The sequence below is a fragment of the Anguilla rostrata genome, chromosome 7 (genome assembly GCF_018555375.3).
Source record: "Anguilla rostrata isolate EN2019 chromosome 7, ASM1855537v3, whole genome shotgun sequence".
NCBI lineage: Eukaryota > Metazoa > Chordata > Actinopteri > Anguilliformes > Anguillidae > Anguilla > Anguilla rostrata.
The window spans coordinates 31,974,196-31,992,440 of record NC_057939.1 but is presented as its reverse complement, the minus strand read 5'-3'; the positions used below and the strand labels follow the sequence as shown (position 1 = coordinate 31,992,440).

General features: G+C 39.3%; 1 protein-coding gene and 1 long non-coding RNA gene across 5 annotated transcripts in view; one reads left to right on the top strand and one right to left on the bottom strand.

Annotated features, from left to right (window-relative positions):
* pigg (phosphatidylinositol glycan anchor biosynthesis class G (EMM blood group)) overlaps positions 1-15,023 on the top strand; it is a 213,505-nt gene extending 198,482 nt beyond the window's left edge. For all 3 annotated transcript variants that reach the window (XM_064341952.1, XM_064341951.1, XM_064341953.1), the window contains one exon: positions 14,016-15,023. In XM_064341952.1, coding sequence (XP_064198022.1) covers positions 14,016-14,159 — 144 coding nt within the window. In that variant the 3' untranslated portion in view covers positions 14,160-15,023. The remainder of the gene's footprint in view (positions 1-14,015) is intronic.
* LOC135258516 (uncharacterized) lies at positions 211-4,880 on the bottom strand. 2 transcript variants are annotated; one of them, XR_010331017.1, is made up of 4 exons: positions 4,465-4,880; positions 2,492-3,428; positions 2,061-2,377; positions 211-1,579 (listed from the first exon to the last, which is right to left on the bottom strand). It is a non-coding gene; the product is annotated as an uncharacterized LOC135258516 (long non-coding RNA). The 2 variants fall into 2 exon arrangements; XR_010331016.1 differs by having other exon boundaries at positions 2,061-3,428.
* Positions 15,024-18,245: the final 3,222 nt, after the last annotated feature.

Below are 18,245 nucleotides of genomic sequence, written 5' to 3'. Positions count from 1 at the left end.
TTGTACATTTTCACGCCACGGGCATGATTTTCAGGCTCTTGTGCAGTGTCCTGTGCCCTAAAGCATGTGGTATGTGGCATGGGAATGTTCTGAGTCTGCATTCAGTTCCAAGCCACATTTCGTGCTTATACCACATGCTTTAGGGCACAGGACACTGCACAAGAAAATCACACCCCATATGAAATAAAATGGGAACTGTAATTCAAAAGGTTGCAATTTAACCACATTTTTATTTAAACTTGGCACACATTTCATCTTACATTATTTAAATAACATATAATGAAGTTAATGAATGAATTTTTCAGGTACAACAGTGACTAGAACAGCTTCCAATGGGGGGGTAAATATTCTTTGGAGATGTTATTTTATGTAAATATTGTGAAAAAACAAATCACAAATCAGACTCTCTCTTAAGCTTGGCACACATTTAAACTCAAATTATTTAAATGAAAAATTATATGTGACAATAATAAAATTCACCTAATTAAATGACAAATAAAAGAAATAAAATATACACAACCAAGCAAAAATCTTTTCCCTTTTTTAGGGCATAAAAGTGATATTTGAACAATTACCTATATGGCATTAAAAATTGGACCTGATCATTTCATTTTTATAGTGGCAGTCTTAGCAGGTGTGCAGAAATATTGCCTAAACTAAAGTTTCAGCCTTTAGCATAGCGGGCTAACGCACAACGCACTAGACTGTTTACGAATTTGCCAGGCAATCAGGATTGTGAGGTCGAGCCCCCGTGAAATTGGTACATTTATAAAATCACCAGTAATTCTATAAATATACTACCATGCAGCATTTAATTACCAGTACATTTATAAATGTATCACCACACTGGTGATTTTGTGTGTGTCTGTGTGTGTCTGTGCACATGCTGGGACTATTATAACTTAAACACAGCCCCAGCACGTGTGTGTGTGTTGGGACTATTCTAACCTAAACACAGCCCCAGCACGTCTGTGTGTGTGTGTGCGTGCGTGCGTGCGCGCGCGCGCGTGCTGGGACTATTCTAACTTAAACATAGCCCCAGCACACGCGCGCACGCGTGTGTCTGTGTGTGTATAAAATCACCAGTGTGGTGGTAAATTTAAAAATGTACCTGTAATTAAATTTACCAGTGATTTTATAAATGTACCAATTTCACACATTTACCATATACACACAACCAACCCCCTGGTTCCCTTACGTTACATTAACTAAAGTTTCCGTCCAAATCAGGTCTACTTCATGAATTTTTTGTTGAGCTTGAGGAGAAGCTGATTTTCAAAGTTTCTGCTGCCCAGTGTGGCTCTTTTACTTGTAAAAATGAGCCCTGCACAGCTGAAAAGCCTTTCACATGCAGCAGATGCAGGCAGAGGAGTGCTGACCTTCAGTGATAGCTTCTTCAGTGCAGGAAACGAGTGGAGTAGGTCCATCTGGTTAGAGGAACACGCAAGGTAGCCTTCCAGTTCTCCAGGTTGGCTCAGACCTGCCTTCAATGAGGAGAAGTCGTCGTCCTCTGAGGAAGAGCTGACATCTGGAGCCTTCATTTCATCATGCTCGATGTGTCTCTGGATGTAGTCTTTTCCTGTAAAATGGCATTTATGAAACACGATTAAAGTTTTGGGTAACGCTTTACTTGAAGTCCACCTTCATAGCGCCTCCATAATACTGTCATAACATTAACACTCGACAGCTCATGTCACTGGACATATTCTATGATGTCATTACAGTGTCAAAGTCTGATAGATGACTTGGGAATTAGAAAATGTAGCACACGATGCTATATGTGTATTTGTCAGGCATTATGGCACTGTTTGATATTGGAAAGCATGTCAGGGCATTTTCAGACACAATAGTCCATTTAAAGTCCGAACCAGAGTTCACTAAATTGTTACAATGTATTTTGACTGTTGAACCCTTCCTAAGATATCGTTATTTATTTGTATAAAATAAATGTTCTGAATGACAGCAATGTTGTTTGGAATTACAGTCAAATGTTGTCAATAGTTCAACATCAAAAATTAAATAATCTCAAGTTAGATTTTACACATTGTAGGAAAACTCGCCAATTGTTTTGATGTGATCCTTGTCTGTTCACTTAATCTTGAATTTGGGGAGCAGAATGGCCGTAGCAATCAGCTCGGGGTCTCTCTTCATCTCACCAAATCTCTTCTGGATGGCGCTTTGCAGACTGTGTAGCAATGGGTAACACACCTTGATTGAGGACTCCAATCGAAGTAGTTTATCTTCCAGGAGGTATATAGTTGGTAATAACCAACCCATGTGGGAGTTGGTCTCTGCCTGGAGAATGTCAAGTGCCTTTGCGATTGACCTCATCACAGAACACTATTCTTCAAGAAAAGCCAATTCTGCCAGGCTCAGCCTATAATGAAACAGATGAAAGAGAGGAGGCAAAAAGCAACGTTTACCAGTTGTGCAAATTACTGTCAATTAACTCAATTAACAAGTTGCCATTATCTGTGGTAAAGTAAATCACATATATTAGACACGTCTGACATCCTCCACCACTTCTGCTGCAAGACTTGAACTCCCCATCTTGTTCCACAAAGCACTGCACTTTGCAAACGTAGACCTAAACAGCCATTTATACTCTTTGTTGTCCTTGTCATCCAGCCCGTCTGTGGCTGCCACCAGATTCAGCAGATCGCAGGCGCATCTCTGGTGTGGTGGGAGCTGGTACTCTAGACTGTGGCTGTTGCCATTCAAAATCTCAGTGGGATCCTGGAACTCGACATCAGGATCCTGTTCATGTGCATCCTCATCCCCATGTGGAGCTCTGGTTCAATCTCTTCTGTCTGGTCACCGAAGACCCTGAATGCCTTAACAAAATTGGAACCACTGTCAGTGGTAGTCTTCACCACTTTGTCACGGATGTGATATTCTGAGTGGACGTCTTCCAAGGCTGCTGCTAACACATCAAACGTATGAGATCCCCTCAGGCATCTGCAGGCCAGTGCCGCAGAGCATCTTTCGAGTGTAACTGGTTCGATCCAATGGCACGTGACCCCGAGAAAGCTGCCCTGACTTGAGGTACAGCAGTCTGTAGTGGTTGCCACATACTGGATAGTGCTCAAAAGCATATTTGCAGAGGTTTTCATGGCCTCATCTGCAGTCTCTATTTTAAGATGTCGAGTCTTCCTAGTCATCACAGAGCTTTGTGGATTCACTGTGGTTACCAGCTCTTTGAAGGCAGGTAGGTTGACAATTGAAAAGGGGAGCAAACCCTCACACACCAGATTAATAACGGTGTGGTCAAATTTAGCTTGAGACACTCGATGAACGCTGAGCCCGGCATTCTGTGTTGTTTGTGTACTTGCTGTTGGGCAAGTAGTGGAAGTAGAAGTGGCGTTGCTTCTGGGTTTTTTGGTGGTGAAGCAGTCTTTATAGGCCCGCAGCTGTGTTGGATGTTTTCTCTGCGGAATTAAAGGAAACAGTACACTGTTAGCAATGATTACTGTTATATTCCATTCAACTATACACTTTAATAGTAACATTAAAGCCATGTAAGAGCTGATAATGTAACAACGACGCATAATATAATAAAAAATGTAATAAAAACTCATATTGTACTAACTGGTCGATAATGTAACAAAATGCTAATGCTGACTTCCTGTCTCATTTGCTCTCAATAGAAAACATTCATCTGGCTTCGACAACCACAAACAAAATACACTGCTTTATGATTTATTGTCATTTCTGAATTACAATTCCATCTTGTTTTAGTTACCCCGCCGAAATCTAGTTAATGTTAGCTTGCAACTAATATGAATTCGAACATGCATTGCATTTATTAATGTTAACGTTACTCTCATTACGTTTGGAATTCACATCAGCCAAAATATAAATTGTAAGCGTAGCTGGATTTTGGTGGGGTGCGTTATGTTAGCCTCCCAACTAGCTATAGCTAACTAGTCACTAACAGTTACCACCCACTGGAAGAAGCTAGATATGCTATCCCGCCAAAATCTACACTTTTTTTGCATTGGTTAATGTTTAATTTATATTATTCAATTTAACTTTGTAATATGTCTCACTTTTGGAATTCACATTACATTAGCCAACATAAATTACAAGCGTAGCTGCCTGTATTTTGATGGGGTGCGTGCGTGATGTTAGCCTCCCAACTAGCTAGCTAGCGCTAGTCACTACCACCAGTCCCTTTCAGACTATTTCTGCTACCACCCACTGGAAGCTAGCCGTGGCTATCCCGCCTAAATCTAGCTAATGTTAGCTTGCAACTAATGCGAATTCCAACGAGTGAGTACCCTTTTTTGCATTGACGTTAACCTCCCAACTAACTAGCTAGCTAGCTAGCGCCAGAGCCATAGAGAATGGCTCTGGCTAGCGCTAACTAAGGTCGAGTCTAACTAACAAGATACATTTTAGTAGCAGGCCAGAAAAACAACATCAATTTTATCTTTAGCTAAGTTAGGTCAATGTTACACTTACTTCGATATGCTTCCGTAGGTTCGATGTTGAGTTTTTGAAGGTTAAAATTTCGGTGACTTTGAGGAGGCACAAGCAGCATTTAATTAAATTATTTTTTCCTTTCCTATGTTTGGGCTTAAAAAGTAGCAGCAGGTGAGGCCACGGATTATCGACTGAGTCAGTTTCTTGATCTGCCATCTTTGAATTTGTTTGATTGAAATGGTGGATGGCAGGTGCAGTCAGTGCAGCCCTTTGCTTTGGTCCAAAGCCTTTGGATCACCCCTTGTTCTGCAGCGCAATGCACTGATTGGACAGTTTGGTTATTAATTTTAATGATGCTTCAGGTGATTGCTAGTGGAAGAGCACTGGAGTCGGCTCCCCTGCCTCAACAGAAAACGTCTCTTACAACAGTACAGTACACTTGCCCGAATCGTTCGCGAACGAATAGTCCGTTCCTCTTGCTGTAGCGAATGGGGAGACTCTGGTGAGGAAAATGGGTATCAAAATAAGGATAATAAATGGATAATATTCGAACATCACTGTCAAGTGTGCTGTTTATTTTCAATGAAATAACAAATCTTTAAAAAAAAAACATGTCTCAAAGTAGGCTAACCAAGGCTACTATTTTATCGACTACATTTTATGAGAAAACGATAGCCTATATCTATATCTATATCTTAGCCAACGTATTTCTATTTCAAGCAGCCGTTAGAACAAGTCACGGTAAAGAAATCAGCTTCTAGGGCTAAAACCACACATTTTGGGAAATTTAGTAAAATAAAATGGCCATATCAAACACATTCTTTCAAACTAAATTGTTTAGAATAAAATCGAAATGAAAACAAACTTTTATTAAAAATAGGGAAAGAAAGTGTTTGGTTCTTTGGCTATTAAATATTCTGTGGGAAAATGCTCTGTCTATAGCCTACTGTTTAAACTGGAAAACTACATTCAATTAAAATAAAATAATGTGCTAATATATGAACCGCGATTCGCCTGTTTTATTTTTCGGTAGGCTACTAACCGTTAGCTGTTTTCGGTACACTGGGTCGAACCTCCCCCCCGGTCGACAAGTGCTGCACCCCCCCCCCCCCCCCGCCACCTTTCGAATCTCTCGAGTTTTGATACTTTTTCCAAAAAAAAAAGGCTTCAGTTTCTCCGTGACACTCTGTTATAGTACATGCACGTTCGACACGCCCCACCAAACTTCTGTTCAATGCATTACCATTCATCATGTATAAGTTTACATTAATAAAGATAAAATATTCATTTTAATACATTGATTGTGCATCCTACTTGTTTGTAGGCAGGCTATGTAAGCTCAATACGATGTTACAGAAATGTGACAGACCAACTACTTCTTTTTGAGGGGCAAGTAGCAGACGTCCTTGTTTTATGAGAACGGTTAATTCCATCTCGTTCAGTGAGTGCAGGCTGTCTGCCTGTCTCGACTCAAGTTCGATTCAACCCGACGTCCGATAATTCGAGAGAACTGTTCGGACGTCCGAGGTCCGATAGTTCGAGAGAGAACATTCGATCTCGTTCTCGTTCAGTGAGTGTGTACTGTGTCAGTGCAGGCTGTCTGTCTCGAGTCAAGTCCGATTAAACTCGCTCATTCATTGGTTGTCCCATTGACAGTTCATTTGATCTCGCTCATTCATTGGTTGATCCGCTTGCTATGCTTTGAGCGCTGCACCTACCATACATACGTAGCAGGCAGCAGTTTTGGAGAGTCCGATGAGCACTCGGGCGTTCGACAGGCTGATCAGGTACATACCGGACACTAAAAAGAGTCGTTCAGAAAGATTTGTTTGTTCATTTTCACCCATCACTAATTTGTAATGCAAACGAGTTGGTTAAACGTAATGAAGTAAAGAGTAGGTTACTCGTTCAAAAAAATACTCGAGTAAGAGTTATGAGTACAGCCAATAGAAAATAACGTGAGAAGTGCCTGTTCCTCAAAAAACGAACTAATTTACTCATTTGCGTTACTTGTAACGCGTTACTACCCACCCCTGTATAGACGCTTTCAATGGTAACATAAACAAACGTTACTGTGCATGTGCATTGTTCTGGCCCAAACGTAACTTTCGGCAGACTTCCACAAACAAGCAATAACAACAGAGTCCCTCTAGACTATTTATGATAACAAGCAAAATAAATAACAAGTAAATTACGTTAGCTAGCTAGTTAAAACTATGTCTAGCCAGTATTATTTGAGGTTACTAGTCAAAGAAAAGAACCGTTACTTGACCAAACTCAAATGCGATAATGTTACACTACCAGAAATACAAGTGACAGAAACAGATAACTGTTGACAGTATTGCACCTTGCTGAGCATCATACATTCCTTGCATAATCCATAACTGTTCTGGGTTACATGCGCATTCCTGTGTAAAAAGTGCACTCTTTCTATGATATTGCTTAAAAACGATTATTAGAGACACAAACTGGGGATAGTGGGCAGCATGTGTAGCCAATGCAGTTACTGTAGGTTATTTATTTCTATAGCATGCATTGATGGAAAAACATATTATGCATTTAAAACAAGGTGTTCTAATCAGAAAACTCTTAAAAGAAAACTGTCTGTTTCCAGTCACTAATTACACTTCAGACACATTCAAGAGGACCTCAGGTAGCTGCATAAGAATCCCAGAACATTTCACTGTAGAATTTCAGAATAAAGGCCCTTCAAACATATTGTACACTTAAAACAGGATGTTCTACTCAGAGATGTGTTAAAAGAAAACTGTCTGTTTCCAATTACTAATTCCACTTCAGACACATTGGGGAACATGTCAGGAAGCTGCATTAACATTTTCAGACAAATTCAGGGTGTAATTCCAAAATAAAAGCTCTTCAAATGTCATATATACTAACCAGAGACTGTAAAAAATATGGACAAAGCTACTGTGACGTCACCCATTGCCTCTCCGTGGGTCTGTAAAACACGTTTTGAAGCTCAATGGCGGGCGCGGCCATGTTCTCGATTTGGAGCCAAAACCATAGAGTTAAGCGGTCTTGTGATTTTTACAATGTGATTGACAGTCCGGTGCGGAAAAGCCCATCAACCTGAACGAGGCTAGCTGACTGTCTGCCGTTATGTTTTAAAATATATTATCAAATGTTTACGGAGTTTAATTTCCATCCGTGACTGTAGGGCCTACTGTGTCATGTAATCACGTTATATGTATGACATTAATAATACAATTATGTTCAGTTATCTTCAATTTATGTTTCTCGGCAAAACGAATATGCTTAGCTAGCATATCAGCTTGCCAGTGAGCTAGGTAAGCTATCCGTGGTTAGCTCATGCATTAGCAATATGAACTACAGGGGAAGAACATCGACTGCACTGATGGTCAATCAATCAGAGATGTGTAGACTACTGGTGATTTGACTAGGCTAATTTTCATATGACTGTCTGGTAGACCTGTTAACCAAGCAAGTTATCGTCGTAGGTTTTCGCCACAGTCAGCCATTAACTGCTACTACTCCATCGCCGTTTGTGGTGTTTACTTGCGAACGATCAGTCAGCTAGCGTCACCCAGCAAGTCACTTTTTACCGAATAAAAATTAACACTGTCAGCGGTGATTAACAAATCTACCAAGTATTTTAATAACTGATTTACAGGCGTGTAAATATGACAACGCACTTTGAATAGCAAGTTTTCCACCTGTTGCATAAAGACAAAAATAATGTACATTGAATTTCTAATTATTATTATTTTCTTGCTAGCTTCTAGCTTTGTCACATTCGTGCAGCATAGCCCAGGTAGACATTTACGGAATGTACACGACTGACAAGCCGTCAAACACGTTTGACAGATGGAATATTTGCCGGTTAGGGTTAGCTAGCCAGTCAAATGGCTTGGTAGCCGAAGTTGCGAACTGTTTTAGCATAGGCTACTGGACTACCACATATAGCAAATAAGCGTTAGCTGATTACGCTTTCTGCCAACTAATTATTTGGTTAAGTGGGCTAAAGGAAATAGTAAAAACGACTCGGCTACCGCAAAACTTCAGAGGAGGATTATTTTATGGTCGTCTGTGCAGCTGTAAATAGCACACGCTATAATGAAACCACTACAAAATGGGATGCCTGCATTTTCTGACTTCGCACAGGTGGACCGTGGTCGGAGCCGCAATGTCAAGGCCAAGAGACGCCACCTCCCACCCAGTAACCACAGATTGTACACCCAATGTAGCTCAGTCCTCAGCAGTAATCCGGAAGTGACGCAAGCTGTACCTCATTGGTCCAGAACAAATATTGGCACTGTGCCCAAATGATGCAATAAATCATGAAATCGACCCATGGACAGTCATAAGACGAATAAAATACACCTATTATGACTATTTGTTCTTGTGAGAAAAAATTATTGACTTTGTATTTTGATCGCATTTGTACCGTATACTTACATGGAAACCGGATATGAAAACACCTATACTGGAGCCATCCGTAGTGGCGCTAGTGAGCAACCAGGAACTACAACACCAGGAAATGAGCTTCAAAAACGAAGTCTGGTTTTGGCCGCTTGATACTAACACTAGATGTCATGATCACAATATTATAACAAGTAAACTGTTTGTATTCAATCACTAATTCCAGTTCAGTTAAATTGTTGAACATGTCAGGTAAGCACACAAAATCATCTTCAAGAGAACACTCAATTGTATTTTAAAATAAAGGCCATTTAATTCTGACATAAAGTAAGTAAAGATGCTTTATTCAGCATGTTTTAACATGAAAAATTTCATTTTCCATTTATCGTATAGTGTTAGTTAGTTAGTTTTTTGCTAGTCGTGCGTATTGGAGGTTAATATGAGAAAGGGTGGTCTGTATCAGCACGTCTAGGAATCCGTACATATTCACTGTTGTAACCCAAGTCACAGGATGCAAAATAGCCGTTAGGAAAGCAGTTTGAAATTATGAAGCAACGTCTGCGCCATTGACTTTAATGGTCGCGATGAGATAATTACGAGCGTGTTGCTTGTCTTATAATATAGTAAATAAGGCTGTATTAGTATTACTAAATGTGTATGTATAAAGTTGATTTTTTAAAATACAGTTTATTATGTGTATTTTTACAGGACTTACATTTTAATAGGTAACGATGTCCAGTTATTTCTCAAAACAACGGGCACGCACCAGCTATAAGAATCGCAGGGATTCAAGCAATTACTTTCACAATTCCCTAGTGTGGTTACAAAGTTAAATTATGTCTTTTTACAAATTTTCGAAATGTAGCTTGTTCCTGAGGTCAGGTACCCCACAGCACGACAACCTGAGCCCAACATAAAAGCTCATTACAAACACAATACAAAAACAAATTATGTCTCATTAAAAACACGTTTTCAACGTACGAAAATGCCAGGTTATTCTCACTTACAAAGCACTGTCTATAAATCATTCATTCAAACTGGCTAAATCTAGGCCTGTCATTAAAAGTATTTATATCAAAATGATGCCAAGTTACACTATAAACAAAATAGGCTATTTTGCCTCACAGAAATTAAAGCTGTATTCCAAAGCAGTGCTACCCAATGTCTCCTCAATTGTTTCAAGTCACTTGGCCCTGTGTTCTTAGTCTTACCATCTCACAATGTCGTTCACTCTTTGTGTCACATCAAAGTATCAAATAACTACAATGTCCTCATGCAAGACATTTAAATGAACGTACAAAACTGCTGGTGAATACCTACAGAAAAGCATATTCCTACAGAAAACATGTTTATACTTGGTTGTCAACTTAATTTCACGAAACGTACAACTTCTTGGATATTTGCTACTTACAATAAATATTGAATGTTAAATAAATCTAGTACATACATACAATACTTCATTATCCCCATGGGGAAATTTCCCTCACAGCATGTAACATTCACATTTCCAAACAGGCATTTATACCAAGAAACATACAATCATTCATGCAACAGAAAGGCTGGGCAGCTAAATACTTGCATACAGATAAAAATTGGACATATTGACGCCTATTCAATCAATCTTCACTCTTACAAACCTATCCACACATGTTTGGCCTGTTCATCTATTGTATGCTTGTGCACACAGGGCCAAGTGACTTGAAACAATTTAGAAGACATTGGATAGCATTGCTTTGGAATACAGCTTCTTTAATTTCAGTTAATTTCAAGGTAAGATTTCCTATATTGTTTGTAGTACAGTATCTTGGCGTGATTTTGATAGCAATACTTTTAATGGCAGGCCTAGATTTAGCCAGTTTGAATGAATTATAGACAGTGCTTTGTAAGAGTGAGTAACTTGGCATTTTTGTACATTGAAAACAGGTTTTTAATGAGATAGCATTTACATTGCATCCATTTATACAGCTGGATATATACTGCAGCAATGCAGGTTAAGTATCTTGCTCTAGGGTACAACGGCAGTGTACCTGTGAATCGAAGCTGTGACCTTTAGGTCAAGATCAGCTCCTTACCGATTATACTACACTGCCGCCAGATTTCAACTGATCTATATTCCGGTTTTATGATGTAAGAAATGTGGGTCCATGCGCAAGCTGCACTGGAACACTGTATGGAGGTATTTTTGTAGCAAAAGTGATAAATATGTAAATGGTTTCCCAAATCTGTAAATGGGGTTTCACAAATATGTAAACTATTTCACAAATATGTAGAAAGGAGTCACAAATACGTAAAATGCGAGTCGCAAATGTGTAGAATGGGTTCACAAATATGTAAAACGCGAGTCAGAAAAGCGTATTCAGGATGACATTTTATAGCTATTCAGTGATGTAGGCTGTGCTGGCTTTTTACTATTTTGCCCCGACCATTTGTTTTTAATAGTATGGCTTAAACTGGTTGAAACTTCTTCCACTGTTGGGCAGCAGCCGACTGTTGCTCTCCCAAATGCTCAACAGCTAGGGCTGTTAGTTAGTCCCCAATACAGAGTTTGCTCACTGACTAAATTGACAGAAAATCTGTGTTATGATTTAGTCCAGTAGGTACCGGTCGTATAGGAACCGGTGCCATCGTGCTACTGGGTTTTGGTACTTAACTCTATTCATGACTCGGACAGTTACATGACTACAAGGTAGGTCATTAAACTTTGGACTACTACTGCCGGCTTTGCCCAGTCAGGGGCATGTTTTGCTGGGCTGCAGCTGTTTACTATTGTACTATTGTACTATTGCTGTTTATAGGCCTAATCGCCTAATCAGTGCCCGACCTAACTGATGCTCTTTCTGGCTGAATGGAAACAAATCCATGCAGCAATTCTTCAACATCTAGTAAAGCCTTCCCAGAAGAGTTGAGGTTGTTATAGCAGCAAAGGATGGACCAACTCCATATCAATGCCCATAATTTTGGATGAGATGTTGGATTTCAGGTGTCCACATACTTTTGATTATTTAGTGTATGTTTAGAAAAACGGGGGGGCGTCGGTGGGGGTTGTGCTGTTGGATGTTGTCGACCAGGGGGGACTCTATAGACAGCGAATTTTCCCACAGAATATTTAATAGCCAAAGAACCAAACACTTTCTTTCCCGATTTTTAATATAATGTTTTAGTTTCGATTTTATTCTAAACAATTTAGTTTGAAACAATGTGTTTGATAAGGCCATTTTATTTTACAAAATTTCCCAAAATGGGTTGTTTTAGCCCTAGATGCTTTCTTTACCTAGATTTCTTTACCGTGACTTGTTCTAACGGCTGCTTGAAAGAGAAAGTGCTGATATACGTTGGCTAAGTAGATATCGTTTTCTCATAAAATGTAGTCGATAAAATAGTAGCCTTGGCTAGCCTACTTTGAGACACGTAAAAAAAGTCTTGTTATTTCATTGAAAATAAACAGCACACTTGACAATGATGTTTGATTATTATCCATTTATTATCCATCATTCCATACTGTACCCACTCTCCTCCCCAGAGACTCCTCGCTCCTTGCATTCGCTACAGCAAGAGGAACGAACTAGTGTTGTGTTGTTCGCGAACGATTTGGGCGTACGTCAGTTCAGTGTACCGTCACATCCCTAGTAGGCTACGTTCAGTATATTCAGTCAGTGAACGACCAGTTTAGGTTCGCTCGCAACTAGCCAGTTCAAGGTTCGATAATAAAAGAAACAAACAATTTATTTATCGATGATACATTTATTTATTTAATTCCTTTTTGGTTCAACAATTCCACTTGCTCCTCCATTATTGATTGTAACAGGCAAACAATCAAAACCATTGCTTCTGGCCATTTTTCTCAGTATTTTTTTGATAGCAGACTGCATACCGTAGGCCACGCTTGAAAAATTAAACTTTTGCCAAATCCTGTAGGCAAGCAAGCCAGCACATTTCTGTTCGATAACAGCGTATCCAAACATACGTCCGTTTTGCAGGTGTGTTTCAGTCGGGACTTGGATTGCAGCACACACGGAACAGAGGGAGTGTCGGGGGGGGGGGGGGGGGGGGGTAGTGAGAACCGGCACAGACAGACACACTGAGACAGACAGTTCGACTAACCAATAGGGAAGCTGCCTCTGGCTCCTAGCAGCAGAGGCTCCTCCCTTTTACCCCAGAAAGTACATGCGTTCGTCCCGACTAGCTCGCAACTGACTGAGAGCTCAGCTGAACTGAACGAATCATTTCAGGAAGTGATTCAGTTCAGTTCATTCACCCAAAAGATTCGTTCTTTTGAATGAATCGTTCACGAATGACACAACACTAATTATATTACACTGCCGCCCTGTACTGGTTTCCTCCGGGTTCATCCCACAAGTCCAAAGACATGCAGGTGTGTGAGTGGTGTGTATGCCTTGTGATAGACTGGTGACCTGTCCAGGATGTGTTCCTGCATATCACCAAATTCATGCTGGGATAGGCCCCCACCACCCTCCAAGAAGACAAATGTAATTTTTTCTAGATATCCTTAGCAGCTTACCCTGATAAAACCAGCCTCAACGGGGCCAAGTTTTTGTCCTGTTCAGGAAAAACTCAATAGCAATGTATCTTTCCAAGCATAATGACACTTGCTCACAGGCAGACGGTGTGTATGTTTTCATCAGAATCTACTGTCTACCAAAGTAAGCTGTCCTCACAAAGTCTCAACCAAAGTACACGGGTATCCTGTGGTATTATATTTGGAAAGAGAGGTTTTAGAATTTACATTTTTGGCCACAAATCTTGGTTTGAGCCACAGCGGATACCCTGAAAACTTGTCAAATCTCTGAAACTGTCTGGATTCATAGATAGCACACTGGGAAGTGTAAACAGTGTAAACTGTCTGGATTCATAGATAGCACACTGGGAAGTGTAAACAGTGACCTGTCCCTTTAAAAACAAGAGGATAAGCATGATATTAAAGATTAGATAGGGGGAAGAATGGATGATTAGTATGGATTGAATGGATGATTAGAGTGAGCAGGTGTTAGAGCAGGACCATGTATTGTCTTCTTGAATCGCCTGTTTTCTCATATATTTTGGGAGGTGAAACTAGGATTATTACGTGGGCTCTGCTAATCTTGATATACGATGATATATTACTACATTGGTGATGTTGCTACTCTTTCATTATTTGTTAATTTAGGAGTCTCCTTTTGTTTCCCCTCCAGTTGGAATCCAGCATCTGTGGGCCATGGATGTTACTGTTTTGCCTTGTTGCGTTCCATCCCGACAGTAGTGTACATCATCCTCGTCACTGCTTTGCGCTACCACCTCTTCATCTGGAGTGTCTTCTCCCCAAAGCTGCTGTATGAAGCCATGCATACACTGGTGACCACCGTGGTCTGTATCTTCTTTACTGCTATGGACCAGAACCACATAGGCCAGTCCTAGAACTGGGTTGCTATGAGTTGAGCAATAACTCATCAGGGACAATGCTGATTCCTGTTACTGCTACTGTGTACATGATTCCAGGCTGATTCCAGTGTACATTTTTTATCTCACTAAATTACCTGTGCATCAGTTTTTATCAGTGGTCTATAATTGTTCCATTAGTAATTACCTTAAAGAAAATTTACGTAGAATATTCTGTCAGGTCAGAATGATAGTCTTGTTTTCAATGATGTTGTCCCTGGTTTTCTTTTTTTCCCTTGAGTAACTGTGGGATGTTGCTCCTGGAGTGGGTTCAGGGTGTGTTTGATGTCATAGCTTTTGAGATTAGGCACAGTAAAATGTTTAGTTTAAATCAACTCTTACAGAGTACATATGGTCCCTATTGGACTTCTGTGTATTCTGATAGTTAAATTAAAATGGGACATTTTACTATGGGGGTAGTACGTGGTGTTGGCTCAGAAATTAAACAAGATGTGTTAGGATGGCTAAGATATGTATTGTTTCCTTTCAATAATCATCATAACTTTACTATTTTATTAGATGTGTTGTGCTATGTATATGTACTGTGAAAGTGCTGAACTGCTAATTCTTGTAAAATGTTGCTGTGGTACCATAGGGCACTTTAATGTCCATACAAGTTCACATATTCTCACTGGAATTGGACTGTTTCCCATCTCCAGAATGCCCTATGTTGTATTCCTGGCCAATCATACATGCAAACTATGAATGTATGTACTTCATACAAGGTTCCGCTTGTCAGTAAATTACAACTCATTTTACCCAAATTTGTGTCTGGAATTTTTTGTGCAGGGCCAGATGAGGTAGTGTTGTAGTGCTTTTAAAATGTTTTTGCTTGCTAGAAAGGTGTTTTTTTTTTTTTTTAATATATTTTGAAGCCTTTTCAGTAGCCATGCATTATACATTTTTATGTTTATGTATATATTTCAAATCTTTTGATCTTTTAATGTCAGTGCTGTTTGTGGTTTCCTCTGGCCTCCCCAGTGCAGCTTTAGAGCACCACACCTTGTTGTTGACCCCAATAATCCACAGAACGTTCTGGGGCTGTGAATCACATGGTTCTTTAGCAGTATGCAGCAACCATAGTCAAAAAAGTATAGGCAAGCCGACTGTTGTTGTCGACCCATTGACAAGCATTTTGAAGTGCAATTTTTGTGCCGCCATGTTGTACAAATTGAAGTCAGAGACTGCGCATTAGGGAAAAAGGGGGACACTTATATGGTCATGCTGCCGATGCAGTGTGATTGACACTCCGTGACCTTGAGATCTACTTATTCCTCATCACTACCACTTGCTACTTACAGAATCATTTAACTTCATCCATTACAGATACAGTGCCTTCGGAAAGTATTCAGACCCCTTCACTTTTCCCACATTTTGTTACGTTACAGCCTTATTATAAAATGGATTAAATTCATTTTTATTTTCATTAATCTACACACAATATCCCATAATGAAAAAGCGAAAACAGGTTTTAAATTTTTTTGAAAATTTATTAAAAATAAAAAACTGAAACGTCACATTTACATAAGTATTCAGACCGTTTACTCAGCATTTGAGGCACCTTTGGCAGCGAATACAGCTTTGAGTCTCCTTGGATATGATGCTACAAGCTTGGCACTCCTTGGCACTCTATTACAAACAAACAGTTTTTACTGGTTGGAAAAACAACAATAATAGTAGTAATAGTAGTAGTAGCAGTAGTGTTTTTTATTCAGCCACCAGACACCATACAATAAATATAAACAGTCTAGACAGTATAAACAAGTCAACAATCTATGTATTGGGTAGTGACTGAAAAGGCACAGGCAGAAGCATAATGCTTATATATGTCTATCTTACATTCTTATCAATTTAAGCTACCCTCCAAAAATAAAACATAAAATAAAAATCAGTCACAGTTGTAACCCTCAAAAATAACTTTATAAACCATTCTTTTGAAAAATAAAAGCCAGTTACAAGTTCTTAAATTTATATTAGCATTATTCCATAATTTAACCCCAACAATAGAAATACATCTCCTTTTAATCCCTTTTTTAGCTATTTGTACAGTAAACTTAAAAACATCTCTCAAATCATATTTGCACTCCTGTATTTAAAAAAAAACCTTTGTACACAATCTGGGAGTGACTTTGTTTTAGCTCTAAACATAATTAGCATTGTTTTATAATATACCAAATCATTAAATTTCATAACATGGGATTTTATAAACATTGGTTTAGTGTGATCATTGTAACCAGCCTTATTAATAATACGTATGGCTCATTTTTGTAGTAAGACTATTGAATTTATAGTCGTTTTAAAGGTCGACCGCCACAATTCCACACAGTGAGATATATAAGGAAGTATAAGTGAGCAATAAATTATAAAGGCCTTATAATTTAATATATCCCTAGATTTATACAGGATTGCTATTGACTTTGACATTTTTCCTTTAATATAATCAATATGTTGTTTCCATGTTCAATCACAACCCCAAGGATTTTGTCTCAAAAACTCTTTCAATTTCTTTTTGATTACCAAAAACCATAAATTTAGTTTTCTTAATAATGAGAGACAATTTATTAACATCAAAGAATTTCCAGACGAACATTGTCTGACGAATTAGCCAGATAATTCCTTCAAAGTTGTACCCGATTAGCTAGCTAGGTGGCTGGTAGAAATGAACAACTAGCAACTAATACATTAGGAAGATTTTTTTTTGTTTGTTATTGTTTGTTGTTACTCACTATAGCTACACATTAGTTAGCCTAGCTAGGCAGCTTATTAACATTTTCAGAGCTAGATTACTGCAAAAATGATTTTTATTTTATTTATTTTTAGACTGGACAGTGATAGTAGCTAACGGCGATAACTACATTGCAGAGCCACCGACAATTTCAGAGACTTTTTTCCACGCTATTTCCTCTTATCAGTGTCTCTGTAGGAGATTTTATTAAGTTGGGAAGCCCGATACGGAAATTACGAGTTAGGTCCTCCATTGTGGAACGATAGAATGTGGAACTAAAATTAGAAAAAAATAGGGACAATTTACTTGACAGATCATTAGATCAAATCAGATTGGTTACCGCGACACGGCAAGGGGGTCAAAGTTGAATTTTTGCCATCTCCACTGCAGCCTTGCCGCCTCCCGCCGCGCCGCCGGCAATCCCAAAATGCCTTGCGGGGTCTGGCCACCACCCCTCATTCAAAATGAATGGAGGCAGCTCCGCCGCGCGGCGGGGCTGTGTATAGTGTGGCTTCACCGTAAGCGTCGCGTAAGCAGCACGGCGAAGCAGCACGGCGCGGCGCGTAGCGTGTCTCCACTGGTTCCGTTTGTGTCGCGCAAAGGCTTGCTTAAAGCTCTATATTCCTAGTAGCTCTCGCAGTCTGCAGTGGGATTACATTGTGTATTTCACGTTTGTTCAGGACTGTTGATTATGGGTAAGTGAATACTTGGTGAGACCTTTTTCAGTCTGTTAATTTGGTAATATTTTTTAACACATGTAAATACGTGAGAAAGTAAACGCTTTAAAGAATTGCCATAATCTTAAATCGCAACGTAGCCTGGATAATAATCAATCTCAAACTGTATTAATTTATTTGCTTGGTTAACAAGCGTGCCAATTTCACGAAGAATATGTAATGATCATAATAATAAATAATCCGTAATCAACCATTTAGTAAAATCAGCTAATCATCAAAAAGATAGCGTAACAGTTTAATCTTGAAGGGATATGAACACCACAACGCCATGAACACCGTAAGCTACAAGTGCAATAAAGGCTTGCTTATAACTTCATTTATAAAATAGATACATTTTCATCGGCAAGACCACTAAATAATCAGATTTTTTAAAGCTCTGTGGATTATCTGATTTTTATAAACAAGCCCTTTTTGAAAGCACGGCGAACGAAGACATCGGAGAAGTCAAATAGACTGAGCAACGGTTGGTTAAAAACTACCTTCCAACACTCGAGCTAACAAACCGCTGCTCGGTGCATTCACTT